At 34.3% G+C, this 18989-nt stretch overlaps 3 protein-coding genes across 6 annotated transcripts; 1 reads left to right on the top strand and 2 right to left on the bottom strand.

Moving 5' to 3' along the window:
* Positions 1-241: 241 nt before the first annotated feature.
* Positions 242-10039, bottom strand: LOC107418530 (ERAD-associated E3 ubiquitin-protein ligase component HRD3A). Its single transcript, XM_016027230.4, is given in 8 exon segments — positions 242-820; positions 1522-1764; positions 1904-2227; positions 3359-3574; positions 4104-4595; positions 4723-5265; positions 5774-5787; positions 9460-10039. Coding segments are annotated over 8 exon segments (2586 nt in total). The 5' UTR covers positions 9986-10039; the 3' UTR covers positions 242-592.
* Positions 10040-11182: 1143 nt separating this feature from the next.
* On the top strand, positions 11183-15060 carry LOC107418538 (uncharacterized). 4 transcript variants are annotated; one of them, XM_048474569.2, is made up of 11 exons: positions 11183-11456; positions 11530-11622; positions 11977-12041; positions 12906-12963; positions 13388-13477; positions 13642-13726; positions 13834-13929; positions 14194-14378; positions 14482-14570; positions 14658-14757; positions 14871-15060. In XM_048474569.2, the coding sequence occupies exons 1-11, from the start codon at positions 11406-11408 to the stop codon at positions 14913-14915; spliced, it is 957 nt and encodes a 318-aa protein (XP_048330526.2). In that variant the 5' UTR covers positions 11183-11405; the 3' UTR covers positions 14916-15060. The 4 variants fall into 4 exon arrangements, with proteins under 4 accessions (XP_048330526.2, XP_048330527.2, XP_024929709.3 ...); XM_048474570.2 differs by having other exon boundaries at positions 11185-11456; positions 12909-12963; XM_025073941.3 differs by having other exon boundaries at positions 11413-11456; positions 12906-12952.
* Positions 15061-15993: 933 nt separating this feature from the next.
* On the bottom strand, positions 15994-18613 carry LOC107418508 (uncharacterized). Its single transcript, XM_016027205.4, has 5 exons — positions 18222-18613; positions 18076-18125; positions 17718-17844; positions 16848-16952; positions 15994-16751 (listed from the first exon to the last, which is right to left on the bottom strand). The coding sequence occupies exons 1-5, from the start codon at positions 18334-18336 to the stop codon at positions 16129-16131; spliced, it is 1020 nt and encodes a 339-aa protein (XP_015882691.3). The 5' UTR covers positions 18337-18613; the 3' UTR covers positions 15994-16128.
* Between the last annotated feature and the right edge of the window lie 376 nt (positions 18614-18989).

Genomic DNA, 18989 nt, shown 5'->3' with positions numbered 1-18989 from the left:
GTTTTTACAAGTACTTTTATGGGTTTTGATGTATTTATCATTCATCACAACCAAGCAGTGTTTGATCTATATACTTCAAATAATGATAAAACCCACATCTAACGCAGAAAAAGTACAGCGGAAATGCGTGATAGGAACCTCTATTTATCCCGTATTTATTGATTTTGTAAAACTGAATGCCTGCAGGAAACATTTACCATGTACTTTTGCTCGTGAACAAAAATATGTACAACTGATAACATTTAATCATCAATATACAACCAGATTTCATATTTTTGTCTGTAAATAAAGTTATAATCAGAAGATATCCTCAATACAAGCGGATTCTAATCTCTAAAACGGAAATTGTGATACAAAATAAATCTTTAAAAAATTACATAGTTTATATAGGCACCAAAGATTTTTTTTCTTATTGTCCTCCTACGTCACATTTCTCTATGGCACAATGAGCCTTAAATTATCAAAAACTTCCAATGATAAATCTAGAGAGCTACAACCTGTACATCAAGTAGTGCAGCAGAAAAAATTTTCCTTCTAACAGACAACACTAACAAAGACGACCTCAAAATTTCTGCAAACCAACAAAGTGCCATTAATTAGGAGCAGGTGCAATATGTTCATTGGGATGGATAGGTGCGGGCATTTCTCCGTGTCCTCCAGCAGCAGCCACATTCCGGCGTTGTCGCTCACGAAGGTACAGAACAGTAAGGAGACAGACAAATAGAGTTAGTATTGTTGCATTTCCCTCCTCCAGGAGCACATTCTCCACCCATGCTTCCACTTTTGGATAGACTTCAGGCAATGAATCAATCACGTGGACCTATGCATATACACAAAAACAATAGACTAATAAAATCCAGAGAATTTTATATCCAAAAAAGTTTCTAAAGAATCTATAGAGATCGCTGGAATCTCGCGAGCTTATCCAAAACAGATATATACATTCAATTAATTGAAATCATCTCTATTACAATTGAGCACTAAATCCATATCAAAGTGAAATGAGCAATCAAAAAAGAATATTATGAGTTTTCCACTCATATTTCATTTCTTTATTTCCCACCTAGATGAAAGAAGAAAGGAATTGGAAAATTTGGGTTGAGAATTCAGTATCTCAACCTCAATTTTGTGTCCAAAAACCTGAAGAGTCCAAAATTCATTCCCAAAGAATTTATCGAAAGGAAGAGTACAAAAGGAAACACATAAAGCATGAGGTTAATAATTTAGAGTAAATCATGTTATAACTGGAATAATTTAGATTGAAAACCAGAGCAAATCTGGGTGCAAAAAAGTATCAAGAATTGGAACAATTGCAATAGAGAATGACATTCTAAAACAAGAATTGTCCACAGAGGCAGGTAGGAGTAGATTATTGATGCGAACAGAACCAGCCAAGTCCAACTATAGGACTTTCTGTTTTGTATTTTGACATGTATCTTAATTTCAAATTTTCCTATATGTTACTAAATTCTGTAAATCAATTTCAAGACTGAAGCAGGTAAATCGAATCAGAAAACTCACCAGAAAACCACCCTCATAATTTTTCCTTATCCACAAGCTTGCCAGGGCCAGTGTGACGGGTAACTTTGCAGCAGGATCATTCTCTAAAGCTTGATCATAATAACGTTTGGCAAGGTGAAGATCAAGAGGTAGTCCTAGGCCATGCTCATACATGTAACCAAGGTTGAACATGGCTTGTGCATTAGATTGATACCTAGCATGCATGTAAGCATCAGCCGCACGATCATAGTCCCTCTCAGTACCCTTAGGGAGAAAGAAAAAAAAAGAGCTTCAGTGAACTTGTCACAAGAAAAATAAATGAAAAAGATCGCATTGCCCTGCGCCACAAATAATAAAACTTTTAACATAAAAGCATTGATATAGATTGTCATAGGAGACATACCCGACCATAATAATATGCATCACCAATCAGCAAAGCAGCATGTTCATTACCCTGCTCAGATGCTTGCCACCATAGAGAATGGGCACGTTGATGCCTTTCGGCATCAGTGCAAAACCCAGACTCTCCCATGCACATGCTGCGTTCCCCATATTTGTCGAGAATCCATGCAGCATTACTTTGTGCTACTTCATAGCCTAGCTCAGCCATCCTAGAGTACAAGAGGAATGCCTTACCAATATCACCTTTCAAGTATGACTCCAGTGCCCATCTAGACAATGAACTCCATGGTCCACGCTCTGCAACTAGTTTATATAAAGCAGTAGCCTGAAACCAAATAACATTTATGAATTTGTACACATACTTGCATGCATTATATGGTAGATCTTCATTAAATATATAAATTTAAAAGCTAATAAAGGAAGAGACCAAAAAAGTGGCTATGGAAATGGCAAGACTTGTATTATTTTAAATTATTTATTTGAAGATATATTATTCTGTATGCTTTCCAGTAGAGAAATAAGAAGGGAACCAATCAATATACGATATGAATTGAGAGCTCCCAAATTTAAGTCACCCTGTGTTACAGGTTAAACAAAGAAAAAATACAACAAAAGTATTATGCAGATTAAATGAGAATCAGTTTCACTTTGCAGAACCTGTCAAACATCACTATCTCCTTATAACTTGATAAATATGCACATGAACTTTTAACTGCAGGCCAAATTTATGTACAAAGAACAGGCAAACCTTTATGGGTTGTTTCTGAAGACATGGAAAGAGATATTTTTATGGCAGCAACAGAAGTCCAAGCTCATGGAATTGTTGATCGTGTTAGTTCGGATTGAGGTTTTGAGGTGAAAACATAATGTAATGCACGAAAGAGTTTACCACAGGTTAATATCAAACAGCCAAATTAAGTTCAACTCAACAAAATTCTACCAAACAGACTCACAGACTAAAACACCAACATCTTCCTAAGCCTTAATCAGCCAGTGGAGTTCTAAACCAATTATGCCCTTCAAATGAGCATAAGTTTAGATAGGATAATTTGGTTGAGATATGACTCTTGGTATGGAGCACCACATGTTGGCTAAAAGATAATTCCTACAATTTTATTAAGGCCAACCACTATCATAAACATGTGCACTTCAGATGTGTTTTCATTTTCAGATTGGACAGTTAAAAGAACTGAGTCTACCTTTCTATAATTTTCCTCAAATTTAACATCATTATTCGGTGGAGTACAGCACAAAGGATTGTTACCATTATAACACATATATATGAAGTTCTTTCCCTCCCTTTCCTTATCAAAATTTACTGTGCCATTTAAAGAGAATATATTTTAGATAGTTTCTAAGAGTCACTTTTTAGAGTTATTGGGAAAACAATAATATTGGGAAAAAATATCAAGAAGGTAAAGATAGACCAAATGAGGACAGTCAACGGAGGATTTACCGTCGCAAGATTCTTTTTAAGACCCACTCCAGTATGAAACATCTTTGCCAGCTGGTAGAATGCTTTTGGTTGACCAGCATTAGCAGCAATTATGAAGCATTTACATGCAAGTTTCACATCTCTCTTCACCCCAATCCCTTTAAAATACATTACTCCAAGGTTATAATGCCCACCAGCTTCCTCATTCTCAGCAGCTTTCTCAAAATATTCTTTGGCCTGTAATGATACGTAAAAGTGGCTTATAAAACAGCATACAGATAGATATGAACAAAACTAAAAACAAGCTAAAATAACAAAATGAGATTGTTCAAACAAAATAACTTCTGCATCTAAAGCCGGAACGTAATCTGAAGGGTTGATAAAAAGAAAGCTTCTAACAATCGGAGAACAATCTAAAAGCAGAAAATCGTCAAGACCAATGAAAATAACATAGATAGATGAACAACTTAATCTAGATGAACAATTTTTCTTTAAAATGGAACAAATTCTAGTTAAACCCAATAATGCATTTTTTTTAATAGATCTCCCAGAAAATACTAAATTAGAAACACGAAAAAAATAGCCGCTGCTTTAGGACGAAAACATCAGAGGGGCATGTAAAAAGTAACATGGACAAAAATTACACAAATTCACAAATTCTTAGAATTTCAAGGCATCTAAACAAAATTTAAAAAAAAAAAATTAAGGCAGATTAAGCAAATTAGTTCATCATTTAGATAAATAGAGGAGCAAGTGGTAGACTTACTTTAGTGTAATTCTTCTTTTCAACTCCATAGCCTTTGACATATAAATATCCCATTCCATTATAAGCAGAATAAAGATGCTGCTTCGAAGCAAGAGTTAGCCACTCCAAAGCTTTGGTGTAGTTCCTTTCGACCCCAGCTCCTCTAGCATATATCTCTCCCAGAAGCTCCATGGACCTCGGTTCGCCCTTTTCCACAGCCTTTAGAAACCACGACAAGGCTTTGCCATGGTCACGCCGCAAACCTCTAAGTCCAAAGTAGTAAAAGAGACCGATTTTATACATCGCTCCGGCATTTCCTTTCTGCGCCTGGTACTCCAAAATCTGGAAGTCCTCGTCTTCCTCACCTCGGGATTTCCTCAGGGCCTCCTTGTTCTCCTCAGCTCCATTGTGAATCCTAACCGGTTCAATCACCGGTGAATCTTTCGAGATTAAGAAGCTATTCACCGCAACTTCAGCTAATTCCGAATAAAGTTTAACAGCTTTTTCAAACATCTGCAACCGAACACCGACCGAATCAATCCTATATTTTCTTTTTCTTTTTCTCGGCAACCAAACAGAGTTCATATATAAAAATTAAAAAAAAAAAAATCAAAATTCAGAAGAGTTAAGGTTTCCGCACCTCTTGCTTGAAGTATGTATAAGCAAGGGCCATTTTCGATTGCATGTTACCACCATCAGCGGCGAAGTAATGGTACATGAAAGCCTTCGCTTTGTTCCTCTCTCTCATCTGCCCAGCACCGTTCAGAAACCCTAGAACGGACCGCGCGTGGGGGTGACCAACCGCTACGGCTGCCTCGATCTCCTTCGCGGCCTCGTCCATGAGATTCACTTCGCCGGAGCTCACCGCCCTGACCATCTTCGAGACGCCGGAGTAGTATTGCGCATCGGCCACGGAACCAGGATCGGCGCCGGAGGATGAGTCAGGTTCGAAGATCGGACGCCATGAACCAGGGTCAAGCTCCTCATCGGACTTGTGAGCGTCGGAATCGCCAAACTCGTCCCACTCGGCCGAGTCATGGTGACTGGGATCGGAGGAGGACGAGTCGTCGGGCGAGTTGGCGGTGTCTTTTAGGTCTTCTTGGGAAAGGAAGAGGACGAAGGGTCGGGCGTAGAGGGAAACAGTAAAGAGAGAGAAAATGAGGAGAGAAAAAACGACAAGTGCGTGAATTTGGGGACGCATTTGGTGTTCGGTTTTTGCTGAAACAAAGAAGATGAAGAAGACGAAATAAAACGAAGTAGCTTTGGTTTCCTTTTCGGAGCTCGATGGACGCAAATAGACAATACTGATATTTTACACCTTTATAGGTTTCGTTGCCACGTCAAACTTTGTCACTTGACCCAATCACCTCCTGCCATGTCAGCACTTAAAACAGAAAGCGTGAATGAAGCAGTTAAGATAATTTTTGCTTTTCGGTGCAAAATGCATTTTCGGTCTCCTTTTTTTCTTAATAAAATTATATTCCAACGTAAATATCATATGTAATAATTTATATTTGACATATAGATTTTATTAAATAACAAATTAAAATTGGACTCTAAACAAGAATAAATTAATAATTCTTCATTTTATATTTTTATAATTTTTTGAATATGGTAATAGATGGAGATTGAAAAAAAAAAATTTGTAATAGACAGTTACAAGGTTCTATATTTTCTTTGAAAAAAAAAATGGTCTATATATTGACTGAATTATCTTAATTACTTATTTACAGTGGAAAAAAAAAGTTGGTAAGAATATATATATATATATATATATATATTTATTGCCATGAGGTAACAAAATACTTTTTCATTTACGGACAAAAAGTTAGATTTACTATAATTTTTTTTGGACCTTGAAGTCTTGAATCAACGACCCGGGTTAACACTGGACAAAACTAACATTTTACTATGTTTTGGCCCCCCCCCAAAAAAAAAAAAAAAAAAAAAAACCTACATTTTACTGCTCGAGTCAACAATATTTACATATATATATATATATATATTTCACAAATTCTTCCTTTTTGATATATGCTAACAAATCTTAAAGCAGACTCATGATTCTTGGTGGATGATAAAAAGTAGTCCAACCCAATAAGTTATATCAAGAAGAAGCTATCTACATGGTGATGCGCTCCAAGCCCCACAGCAAGTTTGATGAATATCATTAATTATGAGTAAGTTTGGTTCCTCCAAGAAATTCCAATCCACTTTCTTAGTTTTGATACTTAAAACCTCTTTTGTTTTCTAAAATCTTTAAAACCCATATGTTTGGTTATGTTTTTTATTTTTTATTTTTAAAATATAGAACATAAACAGTTTAATATTATTTTATAAAAATAATAAATATTTGAATAATTATATTTGAAAATAATTTTTAAAATTTAAAAATATACATTTAGGAGTGGTGCATCTGATTTTGAATTGTACGGAATAAATTGTTATTTTTACAATAATTAAGTGTTAAATACAGTGAACTAATATATTTTTTATTTTTTTGAAAACTATAAAAAATATTTTTTATTATTTTCTGTTTTTATTTTTTTTTCATTTATTCTCTAAAAATAGTTTTTGAAAACTTGATAATCAAATAATATATTTTATTTTGAAAATAATTTTTTATTTTAAAATACAAAAAATAATTTTTAAAATAGGTGGCCAAACAAATTCTAATTTCTTTGTTTGTTTTCGTTTTTAATTAAAAGAAAGAGGAAAAAAAACAGTGTGTGAAAAGACTCTGCATGCCTTTCAGTATTGCCTCATGTGATTTACACATGTATGCAATGGTGTAAAATGGATAAAATTAAAGGAAAAGATGAACGGTAAACATAATAAACTAGTTTAGGGATCAATTTGATATATATATATATATATATATATATATAAAGGTTTAGAAACAAAGTGTTAAATAAAGAATTATTTAGGGATTATCGCTGACAACATCCCTAAATATAGATTAACTCTTTCATACTTTCACATCCACATACATCTGCAACTTTTGTCGTATTCGTATAGGCATCAGCTGCAGGATCATGATCCCTCTCGGTGCCCTTAGAGGTAGAAAATTATAGAAAATTAAATGCCTCGATGAAACTTCTCATCAGGAAAGCCAAAAAAATAAATAAAATAATAATAATAATAAACAGTAAAGGCTAAAGAAAAGCACTTACTGCAAACAGAAAAGCAGCATACTGATTACCCTGTTTATATGCATGCCACCATAGAGATTGGGCAAGCTGATGCCTCTCTGCAACAGTGCAAAACCCAGACTCTCCAATGCACAGGCTTTGCTCCCCATATTTATCGAGAATCCATGCAGCATTACTTTGTGCTACCTCATAGCCTAGCTCTGCCATCCTCGAGTACAAAAAGAATGCCTTACCAATATCACCTTTCAAGTATGATTTCACTGCCCATGTAGACAATGAAATCCATGGTCCCTTCTCTGCAACTAGTTTATATAAACCAACAGCCTGCAACCAAATTAGACTAATTTGTGAATTGGTAATCATGCCTAGTGATTGATTTTTCGGTATATCTTAGCATCATGGGGATTTTAACAAACTTTTTTGACCAACCATTTTTAGCTGTTGAAAATCCTTCATCCATGGCTATAGACCCTTTTCCATAATTACACAGTTAGTAATATGCAACCAGTATAGGAAGTTAAAGCCTATATTTAAATCAAAACAGTAATGATTATGATTTTTTGTCAAACACCTTGACCTGTGACAAATAAGCCAATAAAGTGGCAAGACTCAGTTTTTTCTAATTTGATCTTCTATATTTAGTTCAGATTTAAAACATCATTCATTATATATTATATCCAGCCAGCAATGTGACATTCATGGCCGAACTAGACAATGGGAAAATCTTGTTCACTTAGACTATAAGCATCGGAGGAAAGGAAGCATCTTAATTTCTTATGTAATGCATGACTGTTTTCCACAATTACAGAGAAGTTGATGCAGAGGTACTCTTTTTTATCTTTTTACAATCAAATGGTAAAAAAGCCTTACGGTAGGAAGATTCTTTTTAAGACCCACTCCACTATGAAACATCTTTGCCAGCTGGTAGAATGCTTTTATGTGACCGGCATTAGCAGCAATGATGAAGTATTTAGTTGCAAGTTTCACATCCCTCTTTACCCAGATCCCTTTAAGAAACATCACTCCAAGGTTATAATATGCACCCGCTTCCTCATTGTTAGCAGCTTTGTCAAAATTCTCCATTGCCTGCATTGAAAAGTTAAGCAGCTGATAATACGATGTTCTGAAAGATTTAAACCAAACACGTAAGCTGAAATAACTAATAAACTAAACAATTTCTTTCGAGATAGTGTCTACAACTAAAGCTGACAACATAAACAGAAAAGTTTATGCATAGAACAACCCGGAAGAAAACCATGCTTAAAAAACAGTAGAACAATGTAAAAGTAAGATATTGTCTGGTCAGTCAATGATAACAAAACCATGCGTTTTCTAAATGAAAATGGCGTGGATTTATCAACAACCATCATTGAACCGGGAAAAAACCTGGTTAAATTGGAATTCTTTTTTATGTTGTTTTAGGGTTTTTCAATGATATACTAGGATGGAAACATAAGAGGGACAATCCATTTCAAAGATGGACTAAAAAAGAAGCATGACAGACAATGAATTCTGGGATTTAAACCTATGAGTTAAAAGCAGGATAAGCAAATTATAGTCCATCTTCTTGAAGACATTTAAACCATAAAGATAAACAGAAAATTAAGTGGTAATCTTACTTTACTGTAGTTCTTTTCCACTCCATAGCCTCTGAGATATAAATACCCAAGTCCATTATACGCAGAATAAACCTCCTGCTTCGACGCAAGAGCTAGCCACTTGAACGCTTGAGTGTAGTTCCTTTCTACCCCAGTTCCACTAGCATACATCTCTCCCAGAAGCTCCATTGATCTCGGCTCGCCCTTCTCCACAGCATTAAAAAAAAACGATAAGGCCTTGGCATAGTCACGCCGCAACCCTCTAAGTCCAAAGTAGTAAAACAGACCGATTTTATACATCGCTGCAGCATTTCCCTTCTCTGCTTGGTATTTCAAAACCTGAAAATCCTCGTCCTCTTCCCCTTGGAACTTCCTCAGTGCCTCTTTATTCTCTTCTCCTTCGTTGTGAATACTAACAGGTTCAACCACAGGAGAATTCGCCGCAATTAAGAAGCTATTCACTGCCGCTTCAGCTAATTGCGAATAAAGTTGAGCTGATTTGTCATACATCTGCAACCACACACAATGGGAACAATCCAAATTTTTCTTTTTTCTTTTTTCTCGGCAACCAAACATAGCATGAATTTTTAAAAAAAAATTTGAAAATTAGAAGAGCTAAAGTGTCCGTACTCACTTCTTGCTTCAAGTATGTATAAGCAAGAGCCATTTTCGACTGCATATTACCACCGTCGGCGGCGAAGAAATGGTACATGAAAGCTTTGGCTTTGTTCCTTTCTCTCATATGCCCCGACCCGTGAAGAAACCCTAACACGGACATCGCGTGGGGGTGACCAACCGCCACGGCGGCCTCGATCTCCTGCACTGCTTCATGCATAAGGCTTAGTTCGCCGGAGGAGCTAACCGCCTTGAGCATCTTCGACACACCGGAGTAGTAGACTGAATCGGCTTCGGACCCAGGATCGGTATCGCCGGCGGGCGATGAGTCACGTTCCAAGATTGGTCGCCAAGAGCCAAAGTCAAGCTCCTCGTCGGACTTGTGTGAGTCAGAGCAGCAGAACTCATCGTCCCACTCGGACAAGTCGCCGGGCGAGTTCTTGAGGTCGTCTTCAGGGAGGAGGAGAACGAAAGGCCTAGCGTAGAGAGAGACAGTGAGGACAGAGAATACTAGGAAAAACCACTGAGTTGGGAGATGCATTTTGGTTTCAGTTTGTGCTTCAAAGAAACACTGAAGTAGAAGACGAAGTTACAAGGAAGCAACTTTCTTTAGTTTGGTTGACTTTTTGGTGCTTGGTGGAAAATTTGGAAAATACCGTTATTTGTGTGGAGTGGACCAAGACCCCAAAGTCCTGAGGCCTTTGGCTTTCCTGGTTTTTAATACTAGTTTTTTTTTTTTTTTTTTTTTTTTTAATTATTATTATTATTTTGTTTTTAAACACTCTCTCTCTCTCTCTCTCTCTCAAATTATTAATTAATAGATGGTGTTAACCCTTTATGCAATTTTAGCGTTACTTGTTTTGTCATGTAATGGTTTTCAATTAGAATTTTTTTTGTTTTTATAATAATAGTAATAATAATAATAATATTAAAATCATTAATGTTTTAAATTATTTAAATTTTCTTAACAAAATATTGAGGTAAAAAATATTTAAACCACTAGATATTTTATATAAAAATAAATAATTATTTTAATTGTAAAAAATCTTAAAATTAGATAGAGATTTTTTATAAGAAAATTAAACAGAGATCATTGCGTTCATATAAACACTATTTATGCAATATCCAACACTTTAAATTTCATTAATAGTATTTTAAATAAAAAATCCATAATATTAAAGTACGGTTAGAAAAAAATAATAATAATAAAATTAACTAGAATATAATCATATTTTCATAAATTCTAAAAATAATATAGATGAATTGAGGCAAGCCAATTTTTATTTTAATTTTTAGATGGGAAATAATAATAAAAAAAAAGTGTGAGTGAAAAAAGGTGCATCATAACATTTTGAAAGAAAAAAATTAAATATTTATTTACTTCTTCTTTTCTTTTCTTTTATTTTCTTTTTGTTGAGAATTAAAAATCTATTTACTTGTACATGTTTTTAAATAGTGTCTGTCTTGTAAGATTCAATAGGTTATTTTTTTTCTTTAATATAATAGGCTAGTTAGTTATATTAATAATTAATAATATGATACTAACATTGTCTTTTTTTTTGGGTAAAATATTACTATCGTTTTTTTATTATATTATTTTTTTTAAATTACAAATTATCCCAAATTTCATCTTTAATAAAAATGAAATAACGGTTAGAATTAATAAAATATTATACGAAAGGAAGGTGGGAAAAATAATAATTCTGGCCACATCAAACGCCGTCGTTTTAGAGCTGGAAAAATCAGAAAGGAGAAGGAGAAACCGACACCAGAGCCAGTCTCGCTTCCCTTTGTCACGTGCTCTGCACGCTCAGTTCGTCGATTTCTAATTTTCAAGGTGGGTTTATCAGGCTAAACCAACAACAGGGAAAGAGTGGCATGAGAATCATCGTCGAGATTTGAAATTCTGAGGAAGTTAAGTGGCAGAAGCTTGAAGCTGATTTGAGCTTCATTGATTGGGAATGGCGATTGAGCTCAAGCTTTCCCGAACGAGTCGCGTGTATCGCCCTTCTGTAAGTCTCTTCTCTTTCTAATTTGATGATGATGGTGATGATTTTGACAAATACGATTTTGGGGTTTTTACAGGAAGCTGTTGAAGGCAAAATCATTGTCAAGTCTAATTCTTCAATTTCCCATTATGGAATACGTCTCAATGTCAATGGATCCGTCAACTTGCAGGTTCGAAACAGCCCTCTGTTTGATTCCCGCGAAAATAATGGAAAAGAAAAAAATTGAAGCTTAAGACATATTTGAAATCAAATTGACTAACCCCGTTCAAGCAGTGGATTGACCATAAGTAGTTATTACGTATTTATTTATTTAATTATTTAATTATTTATTTTTTTGGGGATAGATGAGGAGTCTATCATATGAAGAATTTTCATGTTTTTCTTCAATTTTCTCAGTAACTAAACGGAGCCTTAGCTAATTTTTTAGGCAAAATTTGTTAAGTTCAAATATTGATTCATGTTCATGCTGCATATGGTTTTTCTGTTTCCGATACCTACATTTTTCTTTTCTTCTGGGATTAAGGTTCGTGGAGGACCACTAGGGGCTGTCGAATCTCTTTATGGTGTTGTCAAGCCTATCCCCATTGTGTGAGTTGCATTCTTATTCCTGTTGTTTTCTTGTTGTTGCAATTGATAGTGGTATGTTTCTGAGAAAGATACCATTCTCTATTGTTTTTAAAAACCTTTCTCAAAATTTTGATATGCTTCATCTCTGTTGTACTTATTCATGAATGCTGGGGTAATATTATGATGCAATGGCATGTAATGGGATGCCGTATATAGTCATTCCCTTTAATTTCAAACCATTTAGCAATAAATTGATTAATTTGCAATTTTGCATGAAACCAAAAACAGATCAGCTGAAGGCAAATCAACCTAGAGTTGGTACAAACTATTAAAAAAAGATTGGTGATGGAGGTGTTTTATTCAAATAGATGAAATTCGGTTATGTTACATCGTTAAGGACCAATTTCTGACTTCTTTAAGCTGCCACTTGACCAGATCTAATAGTTTAGCATTCACTATCTAGAATGGAGGAACCTCCAATGTTCAGTGTCTCAATTGTTTGAGTATTGAGCTAAAAATGAGTCTATCTTAAATTCAACAATGTCAAAATAATGTAGGTTTTGTTTCTAAGTTTTAATTACTATAGTCGAAATGTTTAAAACAGGCTTTTTATTATTTTATTTTATTTATTTATTTATTTATTTTGGCTGAAACAGGCTAGAGATTATTTCTTACAAACTGAATGTCCTCAATTTAATCTTTGGTAATATAATTAATTATGAAGTAAAAGTAGTAATAAGCCTAATATGCTTTAATTTCATGCCTGTATTTTGATGTACTTAAAATTAAGGATAATCAACTTAAAATTTTCATCTTTTTGCATGATAGTTCAACTGTGTGCTTGTTTCATGTGGATTTGTCTCATTAATATGCTTCCTTACTTAGCAGGAATAAGACTGTTGAGGTTAAACCTTCTGGGACGATCAGTTCAGGTACAACAGAGGTAGTATTTTGGTTGCCAATCATTTAAATCTACTAGTGATTTTAATTCAAGCAGTGTTCTTGTATCGATATTCCAAATATGATGCAAGTTTCTTGAAACTTGGAGATTTTATATTTAGGTATTATATATTCATAACACATGTTTATATTATTCAAGCAACACATAGATTTTTTTATTTTAATTTTTTTTCTTTATTAAACATTATGTTAGCATAGAGTAAATTTTCTGTCTGTCTGGTTTCCATTACTCCCTTGTGTCTTTTTTCTTTCTCCATCATTCCTGTTATTCTCAAGATATTAAAAAACATGGAATGCCATACTTTTCCTGTTCTGCTGTTCATATAGAGATTGATATTTCCATATTTCAAGTTGAATGCAAATATCTTAGTACCATTTGTGGCATAAAGTTATCATCTTTGTGGCAGATACCGTTTTCTGTGATTCTCCGGAAGCAAGGAGAAGAAAACTTAGAAAAATTTTATGAGACCTTCCATGGAGCCAATATTAGTATTCAGGTGAATACTTCAACTTAGAAAAGTTCAACTCTTCATTGTTTCACGTGCATGTTGATTGTTGAGGCTTGAGAATATCATGGGTATCTGTTTCTTATTTCGATTCTTCTAAAGCTTTTTTTTCCTATACGCATATGAAACATGATGACTAAGAAATCTTTTGATAGTATTTGTTAACTGTAGATATAATGAGAGGATACCTCCACAGATCATTATCTTCTACAGTGGAATTCATAGTTGAAAGTGATAAAGGTAATTTTTTGTTCTATTGCTAATCATTTGACACCATTATATTTTCCTTGTGATTGTTTCTAAATAATTTAAAGTAATGTTTCTTGTCCGGTGCTTTGTTTTTTCAGGTGATCTTCTTGAGCGGCCAATTTCTCCTGAGGTGATATTATTTTACATTACTCAGGACACTCAAAGACATCCTCTACTTCCTGAATTGAAATCAGGTTTGCTAGTTGCAACTCACGTTGCATTGTATGCCTTTCCTTTCCTTTTTTCTTTTTTATTTTATTTTATTTTTTTCCCCTCGTGTTTTCTAGTGTCGCATTGATATATGTAACCATATTTTGCATGTTATAATAGACTCTTTAACATTTTTCTGGTTTTCCACAAGTGAAATGTAAATATTATTCTTGTGGCGGGTATTGTATTTAAGTTTAATGAAAATATTATAACACAATCAAACCACTAATACAAGGCATTTTTAATAGGAGGATTTCGAGTGACAGGAAGAATGACCACGGAATGTGTTATAACAGATGCCATTAGTGGTGAACTCACAGTAGAAGCATCTGCGGTTCCCATCGGTTCCATTGATATACTCTTATTTTGTGTAGAGTCAATTCTTCTCGGGGAGAGAATTGCGACTAAAACATCTCTTATTCAGACTACCCAGGCATGCAACATGTCAAGCCTTGTCTAAATATTTAACTGAACTTTGTCTAAATATTTAACTGAACTTACATTATGTTTAACTCCTGCTTTCCTTCATCTATTAGATAGCAGATGGAGATGTTTGTCGGAATATGACACTGCCCATTTATGTTATACTCCCCCGCCTTTTAACTTGTCCAACAATTTTCGCCGGGTGAGTTGCCAAGAAGACCTAATTTTCCCTCTCACTTGTTAAATATCAGTTCTTGCTGACACTTCTTGTTTTGAATTGTTTGTGCAGCCCATTTTCAATTGAATTCAAAGTTTCAATAGTGATAAACTTTCAATCAAAACTGTCCAAGTTACATTCGAAATCTGATCCTGGAACTCCTAGATTGTGGGTAAGCACCGGTTCATCTTTTTACCAAAGCAGTACGTATAAATATAGTGCATATATTTTGCTGATTGAAAAGGGCATTATATTTATTTGAGTTCTTTTCTTCCAAACTTTTAGTCGGCGATGGAAACTTTACCACTTGAACTGGTTCGAGCAAAGTGAGATGTAGTGCAAGAATGGGAGATGAATGGATGTGAATTCTTGAAAGAGTGTTTTTGTTTTTAGGCAATGCAAATTCATTGTCAATAAATGTAACTTCTGCAGTGTTTTCTTATGTACTATGCTTTATAAATTTATGTTCTCATTACCATTTGTCTTCAGAACTTGATATTTTCTTTTTTTGGTTATCTGCCTCGGCTAGTTGCTTCAGCTCAAATGTACGTCAAGCTGTCCCTCTAATAGATATATGCTCCTGGCAATTATGAAAAAAATCTATAAAAGAAAATTGTAAAATAGGGAGAAAAAATAATTAAAAAATGAGAGGCTAATACAGTTGTTTCATTACTCATGAAAGTTTTATTGTCTTGGTGAAATGTAAATAGTTGGTATTTTTTATCGTAAATAAATAGTATTTTCGAATTTTATCTTTTCGGGGTTAAATTCGCATTTCTTTTAGATTTTATTTTAAATCTTATTCTTTGGTTTTTTGGTGAGAAAACGGCATATTTTAACGGTGCCAAGTCTATGATGCCATTAAGGGAAGGAATATATATATATATATATATATATATTTTTTTTTTTTGGTTTTCTCGAAAGAAGATGAATAAAAGGTTATATCTGAATCGATCATTTATTGAAATAAAGAATCAAAACGAAGAAAGTCTATCTATCGTTTATTCAAATAAAGAATGAGAATGAAGGTCTGTCAATCATTTTCAGGATAAAAAGCTTAGACATTCCAAATGGAATAAATATAAAGAATAATTGGAAGAATGGCTTGCATTGTTTTGTGCTATACTATATTAATGTGAATTGAAAATGAAATTATTAAATCGAAATTTAAATTATTTAATTAATTATAGAAATATGCAAATTTTACTACCAAAGAGCAAGTTCATTATTTTTTGTCAAATAAAAAATTAAAATCCAACTTTGATAGGACTTTTTGGAATTCTGCATTGATAAAGTCCAAACTGGTGATTTTCAAGCACCCCACACACACACACACACACACACACACATATTATAAAATAAAATAAAAAATTTTAAAAAAATTAAAAAAAAAAAAAAGGAGAAGAAGAAGAAGAAGAAAGAAAGCTTCTTTAAATAATGAGAACATAAAAATTGCTTCTGAAATATATAGAGATACCCCATACAGTACTCTTTATTTGTTATCTGCTTTTCCAAAGGCAACCACTTGAAAAGACTCAACACTTCACTCAATTGAAAACTCGAACAACATGCTGTGTTTGTACTTCTCACCAGGTTGAACAACAACAGAAGGGAAGTTTGGCTGGTTTATAGCGTTTGGGAATCCTTGCGTCTCCAAACAGAGACCTGCATGCTTGTCATAAACAGCGCCTCCTTTACCATTGATTCCACTGACATAGTTTGCAGTGTAAAACTGCATTCCAGGGGCATTGGTCCACAAGTTAAGCACCCTAGAGCTCAAGGGGTCCCTCACTTTCGCAGCATGTTTCAAACCCGATTTCTCATCCCCACAGTCGAGCACATAGTTGTGGTCATAACCCAAGCCAACTTCCTTGATATCCTTGCCAATCTTCTTCTCAGTGGTGAAATCAAAGGGAGTGCCTTTAACTGGCAAGATTTCACCTGTTGGGATGGTGTTTTCATCTACAGGTGTAATATGGTTTGCCCATATCTGAATAAAATGGTCGAGTACATTCCCTGAGTTGTGACCAGCTAAGTTCCAGTAGGTATGCTGAGCTAAATTGATTGGAGTCGGCTTGTTTTCAGACACCGCTTCCATGTCGAGTCTCATTGTTGTGCTTGATGTAAGTGTGTAAGTTGCAGTCAAGGAGACATCCCCTGGGTAACCTATAGAAGGCAAAACAAAAAGAATGAACATGGGGATATTGGTCATCTAAGAGAGAGAGAGAGAGAGAGAGAGAGAGAGAGAGAGAGAGAGAGTACCTTCCTCCCCATCACGACTATGATACTTGAAAGTGATGGATGGGTTCCCATCTTTTTTGTAGTCAGTAACCTGCCATATCTGCTTATCATACCCCTTGTGCCCACCTAAAGAGAGAAATTAAATGTAACAGGATTTGTGAATTCCTTTGTGCAAATATACAAATAAAGCAAAGGACAACCGTAGAACATAATTTTTTTAAGTAAAAACTTAAATTACTTTTTCAGAATCTCTGCCTTTTCTAAGTGACTAAATGGTTTCAGAAGGTAAAATCAAAGCAATCAAAACGAAGGTGCTCCAGAAGTGGGATTTTCAAAGCAATATATTGATGGATGAGGATATTCTCCATTTTGACAACAAAATGAGGTATTCCATATTCTAAGTGATCCAAAAGAAGAGATTCACCTTTAGTACTTTTCTAATGTCCGCCTAGGAAAACAAATACTTGATTTAGCATTCAACATTGCGATCCAATTTACTGAAAAGGATCCAAAGTTGAATTTGGAACTTGTAAATTAGAAGTTCGAAATGTTTTCAATCAATCTATTGTTGAATTAACTACTGGTTACTTGATGATCCGGTTCAAACTTCAAGTCAAAAAAAAAAAAAAAAAAAAAAAATCCCCTTATTCTCCATTTTTCAGAAGAACTTTCATGCTTCAATATAATACTATAAAAAACAGAGGGATAGTACTCCGCACCTAATACTAATAATCCCCTTATTTCTGTCCACTAAACTATAAGTAGAAGCTTATAACATATAAACCAATACTAACAAATGTAAGAATAATACATAGACAGGAGGAATGCAGGGAAACCAAAAGCTCAGTGATTTTATAAAAACTATTACCAAGACAATTTAGGTTTCCATACCATGGAGACTATTTGGAGGTTTGTTGATAGGCAAAGAATATTCGACCCCATTGAGAGTGAATTTTCCATTCTTGATTCTATTAGCGACCCGACCAACAATGCAGCCAAAATAAGGAGCAGCACCTTTCTGATCACACATACATTATCAATATAATCATGATCAAAATCGAATACAAAAGCCTACAATATCATTCAGATCAAATTGCAGATTTTGAATAAACCCTTTTGCTTTCCTTGCAAAAAAAAAAAAAGCTTATCCACCCATAAATTAGCCAACCCAGAATCAAATTAAGCATCATATCACAAAGAGAAATCAAATGGGTTTGCAGAATTTGCAGAAAAGATTAATAAATTTAACCAGATAAGGCTCGAGGGAGTCGAATCCAAGAACAACATCGGCCAATTTTCCTAAGAAAAAAACCATAAAAACCAAACATCAGAAAAGCATTCCCACATTAATTAAAGGAAGATAAGATCATATAGATATATAAGAAAAATATATACCATCTTTGCCGGGAAGAGACAAGGAGGTGATGGTGCAGCCGAAGTTGGTGATAGAAACACTCATGGTTCCATTGTTGAGCTCGAAGATTTCGGGCTTCTGATTCTGATCCGCCATTGAAAGGTTTGGTGGTTTTCTGAGAATGAAAGTGGAAAAGAGAGTAGATAGAGAAACGTTTTGACTTTGTTTTGGGTGCGGTGTTTGATGTGGTAATAGAAGACAAATCGGATTGTATTAAGCCAGCTCTGGAAAAACAAATCACTGAGTTGGAGAGGAAAGTGATTGCGTCATGTCTCCGATTTATTTTGCCACGGTTACATTACGTTTTTCTGTTTTTGTGCTTATCTTTTCCTTCTTTCTCTCTCTCTCTCTCTTTCTCTCTCTCTCTCTCTCTGTTTCTCTTTGGAATATCTCTCTCCATCGTTTTCTGATGAATTTCTATGTGTGTGGGTGTGTGTACATATTGCCTGCACTTTGTTTTTTTCTATCGTATGGGCGTTTTATAGTTTTTTTCAGTGACAATGAAATTTTTTTTTAAAATTCTGTATAATAAAAAAAAATACAAAAAATTTATATATATATATAGCTTATATAAGTTTTTGAGTGTGACTTTTTATTTGCGAAATATATGTAAAATTCTACTGAGTATCTATAAATTTTATATAGACTTATAAAATTATGCAGAATCCTTATAAAAAGACAAATGTAAAGGTTCATATATGGTTTTTTCTTATCAAATATTACAATTTAAAAACCAAAAAGTTATTAAG

The sequence above is a fragment of the Ziziphus jujuba genome, chromosome 2, assembly GCF_031755915.1.
Source record: "Ziziphus jujuba cultivar Dongzao chromosome 2, ASM3175591v1".
Lineage (NCBI taxonomy): Eukaryota > Viridiplantae > Streptophyta > Magnoliopsida > Rosales > Rhamnaceae > Ziziphus > Ziziphus jujuba.
The sequence above is the reverse complement of the archived record's forward strand: the minus strand, read 5'-3'. Positions and strand labels throughout refer to the sequence as shown.

What these genes read in the sequence shown, in the direction of transcription:
- LOC107418538 (XM_048474569.2), top strand. Translation starts at nt 11,406, where the DNA reads ATGGCGATTGAGCTCAAGCTTTCCCGAACGAGTCGCGTGTATCGCCCT. An exon ending in GAGCCAATATTAGTATTCAG is followed by an intron (nt 13,478 to 13,641) that starts GTGAATACTTCA and finishes ATCTTTTGATAG; the next exon opens with TATTTGTTAACTGTAGATAT. An exon ending in CTGGAACTCCTAGATTGTGG is followed by an intron (nt 14,758 to 14,870) that starts GTAAGCACCGGT and finishes CCAAACTTTTAG; the next exon opens with TCGGCGATGGAAACTTTACC.
- LOC107418508 (XM_016027205.4), bottom strand. Translation starts at nt 18,336, where the DNA reads ATGGCGGATCAGAATCAGAAGCCCGAAATCTTCGAGCTCAACAATGGA. An exon ending in GTCTCTTCCCGGCAAAGATG is followed by an intron (nt 18,126 to 18,221) that starts GTATATATTTTT and finishes TTTTTTTCTTAG; the next exon opens with GAAAATTGGCCGATGTTGTT. An exon ending in ACCTCCAAATAGTCTCCATG is followed by an intron (nt 16,953 to 17,717) that starts GTATGGAAACCT and finishes TTCTCTCTTTAG; the next exon opens with GTGGGCACAAGGGGTATGAT.